The 16,923-nt window shown below is 42.9% G+C and overlaps 1 protein-coding gene across 2 annotated transcripts in view; it reads left to right on the top strand.

Moving 5' to 3' along the window:
* Window positions 1-16,923, top strand: part of Parp12 (poly (ADP-ribose) polymerase family, member 12) — a 57,804-nt gene that overhangs the window by 2,114 nt on the left and 38,767 nt on the right. For both annotated transcript variants that reach the window (XM_006236346.5, NM_001108623.2), the window contains exons 2-5: window positions 2,879-3,014; window positions 5,685-5,985; window positions 10,020-10,115; window positions 14,959-15,082. In XM_006236346.5, coding sequence (XP_006236408.1) covers window positions 2,879-3,014; window positions 5,685-5,985; window positions 10,020-10,115; window positions 14,959-15,082 — 657 coding nt within the window. The remainder of the gene's footprint in view (window positions 1-2,878; window positions 3,015-5,684; window positions 5,986-10,019; window positions 10,116-14,958; window positions 15,083-16,923) is intronic.

The following is a 16,923-nucleotide window of genomic DNA, read 5'->3' as shown; positions in this document are numbered from 1 at the left end:
CCCACCCCTACCTAAGGAGTATGGTCTGGGAAATGTAGTCTCCAGGACACATTTATTAGGAAATAATGAGATTAGAGCTTTTCCAAATGATGTGTATGTGAGAGATTTGGGAAAGTTAAAAGAGAGGGCGACAGTGAGGCTATGGGAGAGATGGTGACTCTTGTTTCTGCTCCCACTGTGGACTGAAAGTGAGAGGGGGTTTGAGTTCTTTACTTAAAAGGAGGGCTAAACCCTTACGTGCTGATTTGGAAGCTGCTAGATGGCAGATACTGTGGCCCCAGTCACAGAAGTAGCCCAAACAGATCTGTAGGAGAAGGTGGGCCTACAAAGAGTGTAGAACGCAGGAACTCTGCCGTGCAAGAATGAGACATGTCTGGGGTGAAAGAGTAACAAGCCCAGAGAAAGAGGAACATAGCAAGTAGTGGCTGGCTCGATGCAATGGCAGTAATGGCTGGTGAGTGAATGAATTTATGAATGAATATCATATATTGAGCAAGTGGCTTGATATGTTGGCCTGTTTGGCCTGAAACTTGCTATGTAGACCAGGCTGGCCTCCAACTCAGAGTCTTCCTGCTTCTGGGACTAAAGCCATGATGCACCACTGAGTCTGCCTGGTGAATCTTTATAATGTGCTTAATTGGCAAATAATCATGGAACAAAGATCTGTTCTTATGCCAATTCCTGACATTTGGGCTCAAACTTTGTACTAGAAATCTGGACATTTGATATTTCCTGGCCTCCATAACAGACTTTTCTTCCTCATTCTTCATCCTTGTCTTTCCCCATGATTTGCACTAGGTAGTTTCCTACATATTTTTCCCATGGGTAATGGAAAGTGAGTGTGAGTAAGTGTACTTTCCTTACTTGTCTTCTTGATCCCAAGGTTAGATCTCTTAAGAAACAAGCCTGAGAAGGAGTCCTCAGCCCCTGACTTCACCTGCATCCTCTCAGGAGGCAGTGTGCCTGCTGATCAAGAGCACGGTCCCCTGAGCTGGTCACCTTGTTTCAGTCCAGCTCTGCTCTTTGCTGGCTAGTAGTCTTGGGCAGGGGGCTCTATGGCTGACCCTGTTCCCTCAGTGATGGAAAGATTGCTTACCCCACAGGTTGGTTGAGGGCTGAGTGAATGAGCTCAGGAGATGTTAGGCGGAGGCCTCTGTTGCACGGTGGAGCTCGCTAAGCTTTAGTGGCCATTGCTGCAGTTATTTGCTCTACTTGGCTTTGGCAGTACCACCTTCCCTTCCCTTCTCTCACTTCGTCAGCGTTTTCCTGGCCTCTGAGTGTGCGGCTCATTTGTTGTTTCATACCTTCCAATGGCCTCTCAGCCTGAGTACTCTTACACAGCTGACCTTAGGCCTTCCACTCCACGAGTGAGTTCTTTTCTGTTGCAGTCACCAGTTGGGGACAAGGAGTCAAGGATGACCTCAAGGTTCTGATCTGTAGGGGAGGAGGGAGGTTAACTTTTTACAGATCAGAGAGCTAGTAGGAGAAAAGGGTTAGGGGATGGATCAGGAATTTGACATTCTTTCAGAATGTTTATCACAGATGTTAAATAAGGTATGGTAGTGTCTGCATCAAGCAGATGCCACATGCCTGGCTTTCCAGGTGACTGAGACTGTCATTAAAGATTTGTCCCTGAGTTCTTAGGGTGGAGTACCAGTGCCTGGTTGATAAGTGCTCACCAGATGCTTGTGGGTTGAAAGTACGGAGGAGAGGAGCTGCAAAAGGGGTGGACCCAGGAGTATCTGTGTCTGTGTGTACCTATACCTGGAAGCATGAGTCACTGTGCTTAGCATTTAAAAAAAGAGATTTTTTTTATTATTTTAAATTATAATGGGGGGTAGAGTGGAGGGAATGGTACACATAAGTGCAGGTGCTGTCAAAGGCCAGAAGAGAGTATTAGTGAGACACCAATACGGGTGCTGGGCATTGAATGCAGGTCCTCTGGAAGAGTAGAATAGTGTCCCTAACTACTGGGCCATTCCTCTACCCCCTGCTCAATTTTGGGGAGAGGGGAAGGGAATGGATTAGGTTGAGACAGGGCCTCTACCCTGGCTGTCCTGGAACTCATTATGTACCCAGACTGGCCTCAGAAATCTGCCTGCCTTTGACTCCCAAGTGCTAGGATTAAAGGTATGTGCTACGTAACTCACCCCTGCTCAGGTCTTTCATCCATGTGCTTACTGAGTGGCCAGTGTGCTGTGACACTGTTTTGCACGAAGGCCCCGCCCTTCTCTTTACATACATGCTGAGAAGGGTTGTTCTGCACCCTAGACATTGTCCAGTCTCATCTCTTCCTGCTGAACAAGCGTATGTTTGCATGCATAGCTGTTTTTCTCCCTGCTGCTTATAAGGAGGGTCAGGAAGTGTTGTGAAAAAATGCCATGAAGAATGATTTCACCAGCTCTGTAAGTCTGCCAGGGCTGCCATAACAGAGTACCATAGAATAGGTGACCCGACCTTTCTTCTTCCCTCCCTTGCTCCCTTCCTCTTCTCTCTCCTCTTCCATTTCTTCTCTTTCCTTCTCCTCTTCCTTCAAAGAGGCTTGCTCTGTTGTCTAACTAGTCTACAACTCATGATCCCCCTGCCTCAGCTTCTGAATACTGGGATTACAAGTGTATGTTATAATAATAGCTGGCAGACTGGGAGGCTTAAACAACAAAAATTCATTTCTCAGTATTCTGGAGGATGGAATTCTGAGATAAAGTTCACGTTGGAATGGGGGCTACTCTAATGACCTCATTTTAATTTACTTGCCCCTCTCATGACCCTATCTTCAAAAGAAGTTTTACATTCTAAGGATCTGGAAGTTGGAACTCTTAGCAGAGGATTTTAGGGAGGTAAGATTTAGCCTGTAAACGTCGTCTTTGCTTCTTTGCAGGAAGAACTGTAGGAATGGTCACAACTTGAAGACTGATCACAACCTGAGTGTGCTGAGGACTCATGGTATTGACCACCTCACGTATACTGAGCTTTGCCAACTCTTACTTCAGAATGACCCTTCGCTTTTACCAGATGTGAGTGCTTAGAAGGGTGGGGGTCTGGGGGTTCTTCTTTGCAAGTAATAGTGGAAAAGTCAGATGGTTGGGAGATAGATAACTCTTAGTGCTGAGAACCCCATTTTGACCAAGAACCAGAGGAGACTTGGATTTAATATCCAGCTCTGCTAATTAAATCTACTAGATTTAATATTCAGCTCTGCTGATGTTGGACCAGCCTTGGCATTTATTGAAAATTTTTCTTCCCTATCAGTTGGGCTGGCACCACCACTGTAGTGATTTAGTGAGGTTGACCAGCACCCGAAGCAAGCGTTATTTAGAACTAAGCAGAATGAGAGACCCCAGCTGACCCCTCCCTGACTAGTAGAAATTGGAACTGCATGTTTGGGGTGTTGCTTTGGAGAAGCCTTCCAGAGCTGCTTGACAGTCACCTAGTATTCTCACTACTCATCCTTTTGTACCCAGGAGAGTATGTACATTAGCTGACATGAAATCTCAGCTTGTGTAAGCTTACTGCATTATCTCTGTATCATTTGGTGGGGGAAGATTAACAGCACAAAAGGTTTGTTGGTTAAGAAGCAGGAGAAAGTATAGAGAGTCTTTTAGACAACAGCAGGGTGGGGATGCCATTCATGGCAGAGGAAAAGGAAGGTAGGAGCTGAGTAGGAGACTGTCTAAAGCATGATTCGGAGAACAGTTCTACCAGGCTCAGGTGCTGCTGGAGGTCGATTAGACCTGCTTTAGATCAGGGCTGTTTTCCATTGTGCTGTGCAAGGCCTTAGTGTGAACAGGACCCTGGTTCTCTAGGGCTTCCCTGGGCCTTGAGTTTCTCCAGCAGATCTGAGCAGGTTGTTCTCCATGTATGGGGCAGGATATGTGGGCTACTTTGGCACTGTTAACTGGTGTGAGCCAAAAGATCAGATTGGCATATTTTAATGCAGATATTTCCATGTTAGACAATTAATGTGACATTTGAGGAATGGTAGCACAGCATCATGACTAGTACATAATAAATATTAACTTTTTATATTTGTCTTTTGAAAATTCATATTGGTTTTTAGAATTTCCACTGTCAGCTAGACATTGATGACCAGAAATCCTGCTTTGCCCTTTTAAAAAAAGATTTATTTATTTATTTATTTATTTATTTATTTATTATATATAAATGTACTATAGCTGTCTTCAGACACACCAGCAGAGGGCATCAGATCCCATTACAGATGGTTGTGAGCCATCATGTGGTTTCTGGGATTTGAACTCAGGACCCATGGAAGAGTGTTAGGGCTCTTAACCACTGAGCTATCTCCCCAGGCCAACCCTGCTTTGCCTTTAAGGGAGGCAAATCAAATGGTGGGATAGGAAGGTCAGAGGATAATTTTGGGTGATGTCAAAGTTCACATTCCGCACTGTGGGGAAAGGTGTTTTGGGGCAGATGAGACCTGCCAGGGTCCCATCAGATAAATGAGGAAGAGGGCAGTCTGGTGCCTCCTATATGTCAGCATTGGTTGGTGTTTTCATGTCTCCAAGTTCAGTAATCACAACTACTCTGTGACATTGATGGTGTTCTACCCATTTTAGACATTCAAAATAGGGAGTCTCAAAGCTGGTGAATAGCATGTCTAAGGCAGGCGTCAGAATTTCTATCTGACCTTTTCTCTTGGGTAGACCATCTGTAGAGTGGAGGCCTTGAAAGAAAACTGGATTCTGCTGTTGAACCCTCAAGGAATTTTCCTGTAACTTGTGGAATGTAATGTCTAGAAATTGAGTAGGTGGGCCACTTTTCATGTTGAAGTATTTGGAGTGTACAGAAGGAGCAGTTGATTGAGGTTCAAGTTGCAAGTTTGTAGTTGTACATTGTGGCGTGTGTTTGTGATCCTAACACTTGGATGGCAGAGGCGGAGGACTAGAACTCATCCTGTCTTGACCTATGTAGGTTGAGGGCAGCCTGGGCTATATCAATAAACCAGCAAAGAAGTTGCAGTTTTGCCAACAACCCAGTTGAGCAAACAATAGATTCAGTGACTAGCTATGTGACTGGGACTAGCTGATGAAATTTAATAAAATTTATTAAATTCATTAGGGAGCACAGATATACTAGGTCCAAGGGTGAATGTGATATGCTTGTCCAGGGTGTGGAGGTCAGATGATCCCTCTAGAGAGTTGTTCTTCCCTCTGGTTATTATGTGGGCTCTGGTACTGAGTCTGGTTCCTTTACCTGCAGAGCCATCTTGCTGGCCCTAGCTGTTTAGCTTTGGAGTCCTCTAGTTCCCTTGAGAAATGAAGGGTGGTGTTGGGCCAACTTTGACATGCCTTATCCCTAAGAACCTCTCTGACTTTGAAATTTGAAAGGAAAATTGGGAGAAGTGAACTAGTAAAGTATATTTGGTTTGGTGAGGCTTTGTGTATAGGTAAGGGTAGGTATATTGAGGTAGAGAGGAGGCTACTGCACTACTGCTCTGGCCTCTCTGAAGTTCTGTGGATCTTTCCAGGAGAAGGTCTTGTTTGGGTTTATTTTAGCTTAGGGAATATTTGGTATCTGTATCTTGAGCAAGAGATGAATTCTCTATGGCCCGTGTGAATGGTGAAATGATACAATGACCATGAGGCCCCTTCCCCCATGGCATGGCTGTTGAGGTGTGCTGTATACAGTGTTCATGTGATGATGTCTTTTTTCCTCTTTGTCAACAGATCTGCCTACACTATAACAAAGGTGATGGACACTTCGGCTCTTGCTCCTTCCAGAAGCAGTGCATTAAACTCCATATCTGCCAGTACTTCTTACAGGGAGAGTGCAAGTTTGGCACTAGCTGTAAGAGGTCCCACGAGTTCACTAACTCAGAGAATCTGGAGAAATTAGAAAAGTTGGGTTTAAGTTCTGACCTGGTGAGCAGGCTACTCTCTACTTACCGGAATGCATATGACATCAAGAATAAGGGCTCAGCCCTCAGCAAAGTGTCCTCTTCTCCTGCAGGCCCACAGGGGACTTCTGGTAAGGCTCATGGAAAGTGCTTTGGGCTGGGGGCCTGGATTTCTGTTGGTTAGTAAGTAAAATATGACTTTGTGGATGTGTGCATCTCTTTCATTGAGACTCACTTGTCCTTTCCTAGCTAGAAGGTTGTGAAGATGGTTGGAATCTAGACACAGTCAAACAAGGCATCCCAGATGACGCAAGTTGGGGTTGGCACATTCTTAATTCTGGAGGAGCTGTCTGCACTGAGATGAGGTGTAATTGCCTTCACCTCCTGGAGAATTTTTCTTTTCAGTGAGGATCTAGAGTTGGGATGTAGTTATATAGCGCTAGGGCTATCCATTAGGTAGTATTCTTTATGATATTACAAATGAATGTAAGAAGGTATTTGTAAAGCTGTGGCTTTGGCCATCCTGCCATGAGCAAGCATAAGTGTCCCCCTTGTAAGGTTTTTTTGTTTTTGGCCTTATTCTCTGCTGCTTTTTAGCACCTAGACAGTTCCTGGTCCATAGTAACCCATCAACAAGATTGAGTGTGGTGGGGTTTTTTTCTAAGTGTTTGTCAGACTTTGAGACAGGTAGATGGAGGAATTTCCACTTGAGATTTTATGTTCATAAGTGATTTTCTTGTGTGTCTGTCTGTGCTTGCAGAGGCCAGGAGAAGGTGTTAGATCCTCTGGAACTGGAGTTACAGATGGATATGAGCAGCTGTGTAGATGCTAAAAGTTAATACCTAAGTCCTCTGGAAGAGGAGCCTGTGCTCTCAATGGCGGAGCCGTCTCTAGCCCCTAGTAGAGATTTTTTTAAAGAATAATTTTAGTTTTCCTTTGATGATTTTATACATGTATATAATAATCAAATTTAGCCCAAATTCCCTTCCCACTTCTTCCAGTTCCTTCCAGTACTTTCTTCTTCAACTTTTATGTGATTTTTAAGCAGGTTTTTTAAAACTTTTATTTATGTGTATATGTTGCTTTTGTGAATGTATGCCACATGTATGCAAGTACCCATAGAAGTCAGAAGAGGGCATCAGGTCTTCTGAAACTGGAGTTACAGATGGTTTTGATCTTCATGTGGGTGCTGGACTCAGGGCCTCTGGAAGAGCAGCAAATATTATTAACCACAGACCAATTTCTTTAGCTCCCTCATGCTATCATTTTAAAAATGATTTCCAGCAGGCATGTCTTTTCTGACAGGCTGATGCTATAGCTTGCAGAACCCACTGTAGGTATGCCATTGATGACTTTTCTCCTCCAGTGGCCTGCCTTGTGCCTTCTAGCACTGTGAAAAATCAGCCGACAGGGAGGATGATTTCAGGTCAGTTCCAATTTGCTGTCTGTTTCTCAGGCTGTGTTGTGTCTTCAGCAGCCATCTATCTGTGCTGAGCAGATGAGCAATAGCAATGCCTGTGTTATTTTTATGGGGGTGCCTCTGGGGCTTCCTGACCAGTGACTCAGAGAGGGGTATCCCACGCCTGGAACTGAGTAATCCATGTGTTCTGGGGAAAAGAATTCTCCATCCATGCCGTGTACCTCTACTCAAATTTCTTTTTCTTTTTTTTTTTTTTTTTTTTTTTCGGAGCTGGGGACCGAACCCAGGGCCTTGTGCTTGCTAGGCAAGCGCTCTACCACTGAGCCAAATGGGATCTCATCAAATTTCTTTTTTAAAAATGATTTAATTTAAATGAGCATATAGAGCAATGCATAGAGCAATGCGTTTCCATAATTTTCCATAGATCCTTGGTTTCAGTTAATGCTCCTTTACCCTTTTCTCCCCACCGTACCCCAGACCTTACCTGTACTTAAACCTTTAACCTCCAGTGTTTCCCAGCTACTACTGTTCTAATCATCTCCTGCCTTATGGCCTGTTCTCTTCCTCGTGTGCCCTTTTTCTAGCTGCCTAATCTTTATAGACACACTTAGTAAATATACAAATCTAAAAATTTTAAGCTAAAATACACATAAGAATATTGTTGAGATGACTTCTCACTGTGTTCTCAATACTGGTCTTAAAGTCAACAAAATGATCTTTTGCCTCAGTCTCCCTAGTAGTCAGGTCTTTAAGTGTATACCTTTGTGCCTGCTTAAAGATTTAACAATCATTTTTTAACAACCTGCTATATATGGACCTTTGAAAACTTGGTTCATTTGGACTTCACAGTAGAGGCTGTTGGCTGGCCACTCTTTCAATTCAGTAGCTTTGAGAATTTGCCATATGCTAGTCTCTGTCCTGGCCTGAATTAGACTTTAGCAATCATGAGAACAGGCCTCTACCCCCAAGTACCTCATCATGCCCATCCACTCATATAGCCATTGAGACAGAAAATATTTTTAATAGATCTTTTCCTAAAATATCAGGTGAGTGCCAAGACCACCAGCAAGCACACTGACCTTTCTAATCTTACCTGATTGTCATAGTTAAATATAGTGCTTGCTACCTCTAGTTTTCTTTTATTTTCTTCAATTTGAGTGTGTGTGTGTGTGTGTGTGTGCATATGCATGCATGTGTGCACATATAGGTATGTTCATATGTAAATAGGTCATGTATACTAGTATGAGTAGAGGCCAGATGACAGTCTTAAGCGCTGTTCTTCAAGTACTGTCCCCCTTGGGTTTGCTTCTTTGAGACAGATTCCCTTATTGTCCTGGGCCTCACCACATAGGCTAGGCTGGCTGGCCAGCAAGCCACAGGGATCTACCTGTCTGTCTCTACCTCACCAGTGCTGGGACTCCAAGCATACCCAGTCATGCCCAGCTTTAATATAAATGTTTTGTGGTTTTTGAGGCAAAGTCTCTTGATGTAGACTGGGCTAATCTTGAGCTCAACAGAGATACATCTGCCTCTCTTACCACGTGCTTTGACTAAAGGGGGTATTATCATACCCGGCCTAAATGTCTATTTTATTACTTATGTATATCTGTTTGCCTGTCTGTGCATCACTTGCTTGGGGCCCACAGATCAGGAGAATGGTATCAGACCCCTTGGAAACTGGAGTTACAGATAGTTGTGAGACACCATGTGGGTGCTAGTATGTGAGCATGTGTCCTCTGGAGGAGCGGCTAGTGCTCTTAACCGAATTGTCTCTCTAGCCTCACTTGGAGTTTTAAGAATGTGGGTTCTGGGGGATTGACCTGTGATCCTCAAGCTTGCAAGGCAAGCACTTACTGAGGAGTCTCTTCCGATATTTTTGTTAACCTCAATATATACAGAGGTTTTGCTTTAAATGATGTTTGAAGCATCATCTGGATTATGAATGACTTTATTGAAAACTGAGGGACAGATCCACTGGTGAGTGGCTCAGGTCTCAAACAGTCACTACTCTGGAGATAGAGAACTTCAGGGTCTCACAGGTGTGGATTTTGAGGCCCAGTCTATGGAATATCCAGGAGTTCATAAGAAAGGGAGGATGCAGCTAACAGAGGACAGGTGATAGGATAGTGAAGGAGGCGAGGGTATAAATGAGTTTTTATTCTCACTTAGGTTTAAGTGAACAGGGTAAATATAATAGGCAAAGACACAGTGGGATGGTAATAAGAAAGGTATACTATGAAAGAACTTACTATGCTTGTCTTATTTTAAGAGCCCTGCAAGTAAAGTAAAATTAAGACTATTTTATTTGGAGATAAAACTTCCCACAAATTACCTTTTTTTGTTAGTACCCAGTTCTAAAGACCTCACTGACAAATATTTGCTGTAGAAATTAAATGTGATTTATAAAATACCTTTCTACTTTTCCTTCCTAGTGACTTGGATGGATAGTCAGAGTTGAAAAAAAAAAAAAACGAAACAACAAAACAAAACAAAACCCTCTGTGGTGTCCTGGACTTAGTAAAGAGCAACGTGCTAGGTATCTAGGATTCACCCTAAAAGTCAGGTGCCCACCTGTGTGACTGGGGGTACTTGTATTCCTCAAAGGATAGGTCCTGTCAGTTTGCCTGGGCCACTTTTGCACAGCAATGGATAGATAAATCCTTCTTCCTTTTAGCTGTGAAGTGCTGTGATCCTACATGAAAAGTGTCGATAACAGCTGACATCTTGTGTGCTGTTTCTTTGTAGAAAGAAAAGACAGTTCAGTGTCCCCAGGCACTCTTAGCCAGGAGGAGAGTGAGCAGATTTGCTTGTACCATATTCGGAAGAGTTGTAGCTTCCAAGGTAAGTTAGACGCTCTTCCTCTCAGCGGAGAGGAACTGCTTCTCATTACTGGAACTGCTTGAAGGCATCCTTAGACAGGGCGGGGGTCTTGCCAAACGAGTTCTGAATCTGCTTTTGTTGAGGGTAGAAAAATTATTTGCATTTTCAAATGAAGCTGTTGATGAATTTTTAGGAATATAGGCCTTTGGATCTGTACCAGGTGAGTGCCAAGTGACCACAGAGTGTCGTGAAATGGGGCTACTTAGTCTAGTGAAAGCTAATTGCCACTTCTGTAGGGTGACAGCTTAGGGGAGTCTTGGAAACTGGGACAACCTCAGTGAGGAGATGGAGATACTTGTATTAGTACTTAGAACATTGCTCAAGGTTCCTCAAGTATTGGGCCGGTGGCCCCTGCTTGCCTTCCTTGACCACAAAGAGTAATCCTTGTATGGTCAGTATTTTCACAGAAACTTAGTGATCTTTACTGACAACTTAGTCTTTGACTAAAGATTCTTCCCAAGTCTTATGACTGCAGCCATTTTTAGTCTTTGGATGTCATACAGATAATTCATGAATTTTACTTTGTGAAGGAGTTAGGTAGTACACAGCAGAGCAGAAAGTTCTTCGTCTCCTTCATCCTTCTCCAGTGGTAAACACTTACTGTATGTTGTACTACACTTCTTTTATGTATTTTATTTCAAATTAAATTGTATCTTATGTGTATGGTGGTTTGCCTAAGTGTATGTCTGTGTACTGTGCTTGTGCCTGGTGCCCAAGAAGGCCAGAAGAGGGTGTCTGACCCCTTGGAACTGGACTTACAGAAGGTTGTGAACCACCATGTCAGTGCTGGGAAGCAAACCTGAGTCCTCTGGAAGAGTAGTGCTCTTAACTACTGAGCCAACTTGTTTTTAAAGATTTATTTGATTGATTGATTGATTGATTGATTGATTGATTGATTTTTACCTCTTTTTGCTTCAGTTTTATTCTGCCTGCTTTGTAGTTCAGGGATTCTTAAGCGATTCTGTTCACTTTGGAGCACTTTTCATTGCTGCTGAGTACTTTTTACGTTTCCTTGTCTCTCTTGCCTGTCATTTCAAGGTACATGAGAAGGAAGCAGGTGTGGATATGGGTGCTTCGCCTTCCAAATTGAGACTACACTTATGTAACTCAGCCGGGAAGCCTAGGGCCTGGATTGTATGGAGGTAGGGGCTTTAGAAGAAGGCAAGGAGGCAGATAAAGAGGGCAGGGTGTCAGGGAGGAAGGGTTGCTTCCTGCATTTACTATTGTGCTGAAATTCTCACCAGTTGCTATGGTTGCAGGGGCTTTTCCCAGGGGCCTCCAGCTGTGATTGGCCTGAGCACCACATTCTGTTCCAAGTCTACTCTTAGCCACAGCCTTGGGTCCCTGGGTCCTTTCTGAGGCCTTAGTCTGGTGGGCATGGGGGAGATACTTGTGCTCTGGAGCTGATGTCTTCCACGGAGATTTTCCTTAGGCTACCCAGGGTTTGCTTGTACTTGGAGTTTGTCAACATAGCTTTTCAACAGTGGGTGCTTTCTGCTCACCTCCCGGCATTTCCGCCAGTATCCTTCAGGCAGGGAACAGGAACTCTTGATTTGACCACAATGTCTGGACCATAACAGCACTGTCATTAGGACAAAACAACCAACAGATTGGGAAAAGATCTTTGCCAATCCTATATCCGATAGAGGACTGATATCCAAAATATACAAAGAACTCAAGAAGTTAGACTCCAGCGAGCCAAATAACCCTATTAAAAATGGGTACAGAGCTAAACAAAGAATTCTCAGCTGAGGAATATCTAATGGCTGAGAAGCACCTAAAGAAATGTTGAACATCTTTAGTCATAAGGGAAATGCAAATCAAAACAAAACAACCCTGAGATTCCACCTCATACCAGTCAGAATGGCTAAGATCAAAAGCTCGGGACAGCAGATGCTTGCGAGGATGTGGTGAAAGAGGAATACTCCTCCATTGTTGGTGGGATTGTAAGCTGGTACAACCACTCTGGAAAGCAATTTGGAGATTCCTCAGAAAATTGGACATTGCACTATCTGAGGACCCAGCTATACCACTCCTGGGCATATACCCAAAAGATGCTCCAACATACAACAAAGACACATGCTCCACTATGTTCATAGCAGCCTTATTTATAATAGCCAGAAGCTGGAAAGAACCCAGATGCCCTTCAACAGAGGAATGGATACAGAAAATGTGGTACATCTACACAATGGAGTACTACTCAGCTATCAAAAACGATGCCTTCATGAAATTCATAGGCAAATGGATTGAACTAGAAAATACCATCCTGGGGTTGGGGATTTAGCTCAGTGGTAGAGCGCTTGCCTAGGAAGCGCAAGGCCCTGGGTTCGGTCCCCAGCGCCGAAAAAAAAAAAAAAAAAAAGAAAATACCATCCTGAGTGAGGTAACCCAATCACAGAAAAACACACATGGTATGCACTCACTGATATTGGATATTAGCCCAAAAGCTCGAATTACCTAAGATACAATCCACAGACCACATGAAGCTCAAGAAGAAGGATGACCAAAGTGTGGATGCTTCACTCCTTAAAAGGGGGAACAAAAATATTCATAGGAGGGGATATGGAGACAAAGTTTGGAGTAGAGACTGAAGGAACAGCTATTCAGAGCCTGCCTCACACATGTGACATATATATATATACATACATATATATATATATATGTGTGTGTATGTATGTGTGTGTATATATATATATACATATATATATATATGTATATATCTCCACCAAAACTAGATAAGATTGATGAAGCTAAGAAGTGCATGCTGTCAGGAGCTGGATATGGATGTCTCCTGAGGGACACAGGCAGATCATGTCAAACACAGAGGCAATGCTAGCATCAAGCCATTGAACTGAGAACAGGACCTCTGTTGGAGGAATTGGAGAAAGGATTGAAAGAGCTGAAGGGGCTTGCAACTCCATAAGGATAACAATGCCAACCAACCAGGGCTCCCAGAGACTAAACCACTACCGAAGACTATACATGGACTGAGACATGGCTCCAGCTGCATATGTAGCACAGGATGGCCTTGTTGGGCACCAGCAGAAGGAGAAGCCCTTGGTCCTGCCAAGGTTGGACCCCCAGTGTAGAGGGAATATTGGGGGGGCAGTGGATGGGGAGGGGAGCACCTTTAGAGAAGAAGGGGAAGGGGATGGGATAGAGTGCTTATGTCCGGGAAACCAGGAAAGGGAATAACATTTGAAATGTAAATAAAAAAATCCAATAAAGGAAAGAAAAATAAAGAATCCAATACGTTTCTGAGTCCAGTGTGAGTCATGTAAGGGCAAACTCTATACAGATGAAGGAGTTGCAAGTTCCCGAGATTTGTTCTGCCTTGTATAATTTAAGAGCTTTCTTTGCCTGGATACTCCAGCTTGTTTCCTGAGGCCTCTTGACCTTGTGCCCCTTTTTGCGGTCTCCACACACAGCTCCTGGCCTGTTCTCTGACAAGCCCTAGCAATGTTAACAGGCTCCTCTGTGGTACCTTTTGTAGAATCTGGAAAAGATCTGACATTGAGAAAGAATGTACAGACTTTAGGAAATTTTAATTTTAAACTGTTAATTAGCTTTAATTAATTTTTAAAAATACAAATTAAAATGGGTTAACTACAGTTAATAAGAAATGAATCTTTATCAACCTCCATTTTCTTAGCATCCAAGTAGGTCCTTTAAAAACAAAAACAATGATTTCCTGCTTCTTGGGTATCTGTCTAGAAAGATGTGACATGTGTAGTAGTATATATGTCTCTTATATTAATGTATATGTATATTTGGTTTTGTTCTTATGTAGCACTATTGCACCCATACTTTCCTTGTTTTTCTTGACCAGTTGCTTACTTTTGGAAACTACATACTAAAGTCTTAAGACTTAATTCAAAACATGCAAAATGATGAACGTCTTTCCTTACGATTCTACATGAAATATCTGCATTCGTATGTGTATTTAATTAGAATGCTACCAATCTCTCTATCTCCTGCTTTGTATGTAGGAACATTCTGCACTTGGTTGAGTATCTTTCTAATAGATTACATCTTGGTTATATCTCCATTTCAGTGAACTTCCCAAACCTTTTTTCTTTCTATCCTCCTCACTATCTCTGTACAGATGTAACAGAAACTCACAGGACTTTGGAAAGTGTCAGAGACAGCAGAAGCAAAGATAGGGTAGGGTGGAAGGGCTTGAACGGGGAGGGCAGTGTGGGCCTGTGGCACAGATGACAGAGAAAGTTGAGCGGAGTCATGGGTACTGATGGATACCAAGCCACCTTCAGTAGGATGTTAAGGTTACATGGATTCCTTCCTCCCTCCAAACCTCCCTTCTTTCCTTTGATTACAGATTGAACCTAAGCCTTTTATCTGTGCCTGGCAAGTGCTCTGTCACTGAACGGTATTTCCAACCCTATTTTTATTTCGAACTTGTGATTCTAATACCTGAGACATCCAGCCATCCATCTGGGGTGGATTCCGTTAAGTCTGGAATCTGACCTCATCTTTGTGTATAGAGACAAGGAACAGCTTGGCTGCCCTCTTCAGGGCTGGGACCTTCTTATGATCAGTTTCTTTATGGTCATGGAATGATGTTCTAGACTAACACATAGATTTTGCAATGTCCCGTTTGAAGGGAAGACTCACATAGTAAGACCTGTAGTACTTCAGTATGTCACTGCATTAGCAAAGCATAACGTCCTCATAACTTCCCAGGATGTTCTCAGGCCAGTAGTCAGGGTCATCCCATGGACAGTTACAGGATGGGGCCACACTGCTCACTGCTAGGGTGGCTAACTACTCTCTGTTTCCATTTTAGATAAGTGCCATCGGGTACATTTTCATTTGCCATATCGGTGGCAATTCTTGGATGGAGGTGAATGGAAGGATCTGGACAACATGGAGCTTATTGAAAATGCTTATTGCAATCCCAGTAAAGACAGGTAGGAGAGTGAGAGCATGCCCTTTGTCCCAGCTGTGTGTAGCCTTTCATGTGCAGCGTAAGGGATTCAGTGTAAACAATAGTATGTGCATGCATGCACAGATGCAGACGCACAGGCCCATGCACGCACTCTCACCCCAAAGCTTGTTCTGGAGGTGAAGCCTATGTTTATACTGGCTATGATTTATACTAGTTATCTGTTGTCCATTCAGGGAGGAGCTGTGGGAAAAGAAGGTGGTACCAAGATCAAGTAACCTCAGTTGCTGCTGGGATTGATATACACAGTTACTCATTATTACAGACAATCGAGATTGTCTTTACAAACTAGGAGTTTGTAAACTTCCAGTCTTTCCACAAGGTCACACAGCCAAATTGTTTTAACTTGAATGTTTTTAGTCTTTAATTTTTTTCACAAAGCCAATTCATGTAAACAAGTAAGACCCAGGTAGTCGTCTTTTAAGTATTTAACCATTATTTGTTTTAAAATGTGCTGTGACATACTGCTAAAAAGATAATTTTTTTTATTTTGAGCATGGGCTAGAGAGGTATCATAGTAGGTAGAGAACTCATTGCTCTGCCAGAGACCCTGTGTTTGGTTCTGGCATCCACATGGTAGCTCACTGTCTGCAATTCCTTCCCATTGTAGAGGATCTTTTGCCCTTTTCTGGCCTCTTCAGGTACTGTACTCATGTGGTAAAGTTGTGCAAACAAAATACCTATACACGTAAAATAAATAAATTTTATTAAAATAAAAAAGGTTGGGCTTCATTTTATTTTTGGTTATGTTAATGTGCATGTCTGTTTGAGAGACAGAGAGAGAGAGAGAGAGAGAGAGAGAGAGAGAGAGAGAGAGAGAGAGAGAGAGAGAGAGAATGAGAATGAGAATGAATGGGAGTAAAGGCACCTGCAGAGGCTACAGTATTGGCACTCCTGGAGCTAGAGTTGTAGGCAATTTTGAGTTACCCACAGTGGGTGTTGGGAACCAAAATCTGATCCTCTGTAAAAGCAGCAAGTGCTCTTAACCACTGAGCTCCCTAAAAAGAGAATTTGAAATCTAAGATAAAAAGTGTGTATGCGCAAATTGCTCTTGTCTAAGAATGTAAAACGTATTTCCCTTAGGAAGATTAAATAGCCCACATACCACCCATAATCTTTCTCTTTGAAGCTAATTTTAGACAGTGTTATTCACAAATACTAAGTATCCAGCTCAGTTACTTTTAGTAAATGTATTTGCCTGTGTAGCTAGAATACAGAGGATCTCATCACCATAGAAGGCTCTTCATTTGGCACACTTCCTAAATCTGTCTTCACTGACTTCCCTCACCTTAGATTAGCTTTGCTCATTTGTGGACCTATAAGTTGAATCATTTGCTGTATACTGATAGGTCTTGAGTCTAATAGCATTGTGGTTTCTTTTCCTTGAAAAAGGTTTTCAGTGTTGGTTTTTGAGACAGGGTCTCATTATGTGGCACAGTCTGTCCGTAAGCTCTCAGTCTGACCTACACCTCCCAAGGGCTGGGATGATAGGGTGTTCACCAGGCCCAGGATTGTATTGGGTCAGTCTTCTGTGTAGCATACATGTGTTTACATGGAGAGATTTCCAGAGTGTCTTCTGAGAAGTAGGCTGTGTTTGTCCCCCTGACAGGAGATTGGTTTTTCAGGCGATTGTAGTGCTTTCCAGCCTCATTAGCAGTGTTTAATGATGTGCCCCCAACATTGGTATTGCTGAATATTTGCATGCTAACAAGTCTAGAGTATAAAATGTTTTCTCAGTTGCATAGCCATGATTTCCAATGAGGAAAATTTTTTCATGTGTTTATTAACTGTTTTTGGTTAATTTCC

This window comes from Rattus norvegicus, chromosome 4 (assembly GCF_036323735.1).
Source record: "Rattus norvegicus strain BN/NHsdMcwi chromosome 4, GRCr8, whole genome shotgun sequence".
NCBI lineage: Eukaryota > Metazoa > Chordata > Mammalia > Rodentia > Muridae > Rattus > Rattus norvegicus.
Note: the sequence above shows the minus strand (reverse complement) of the source record. Positions and strands in the feature narration are given on the sequence as shown.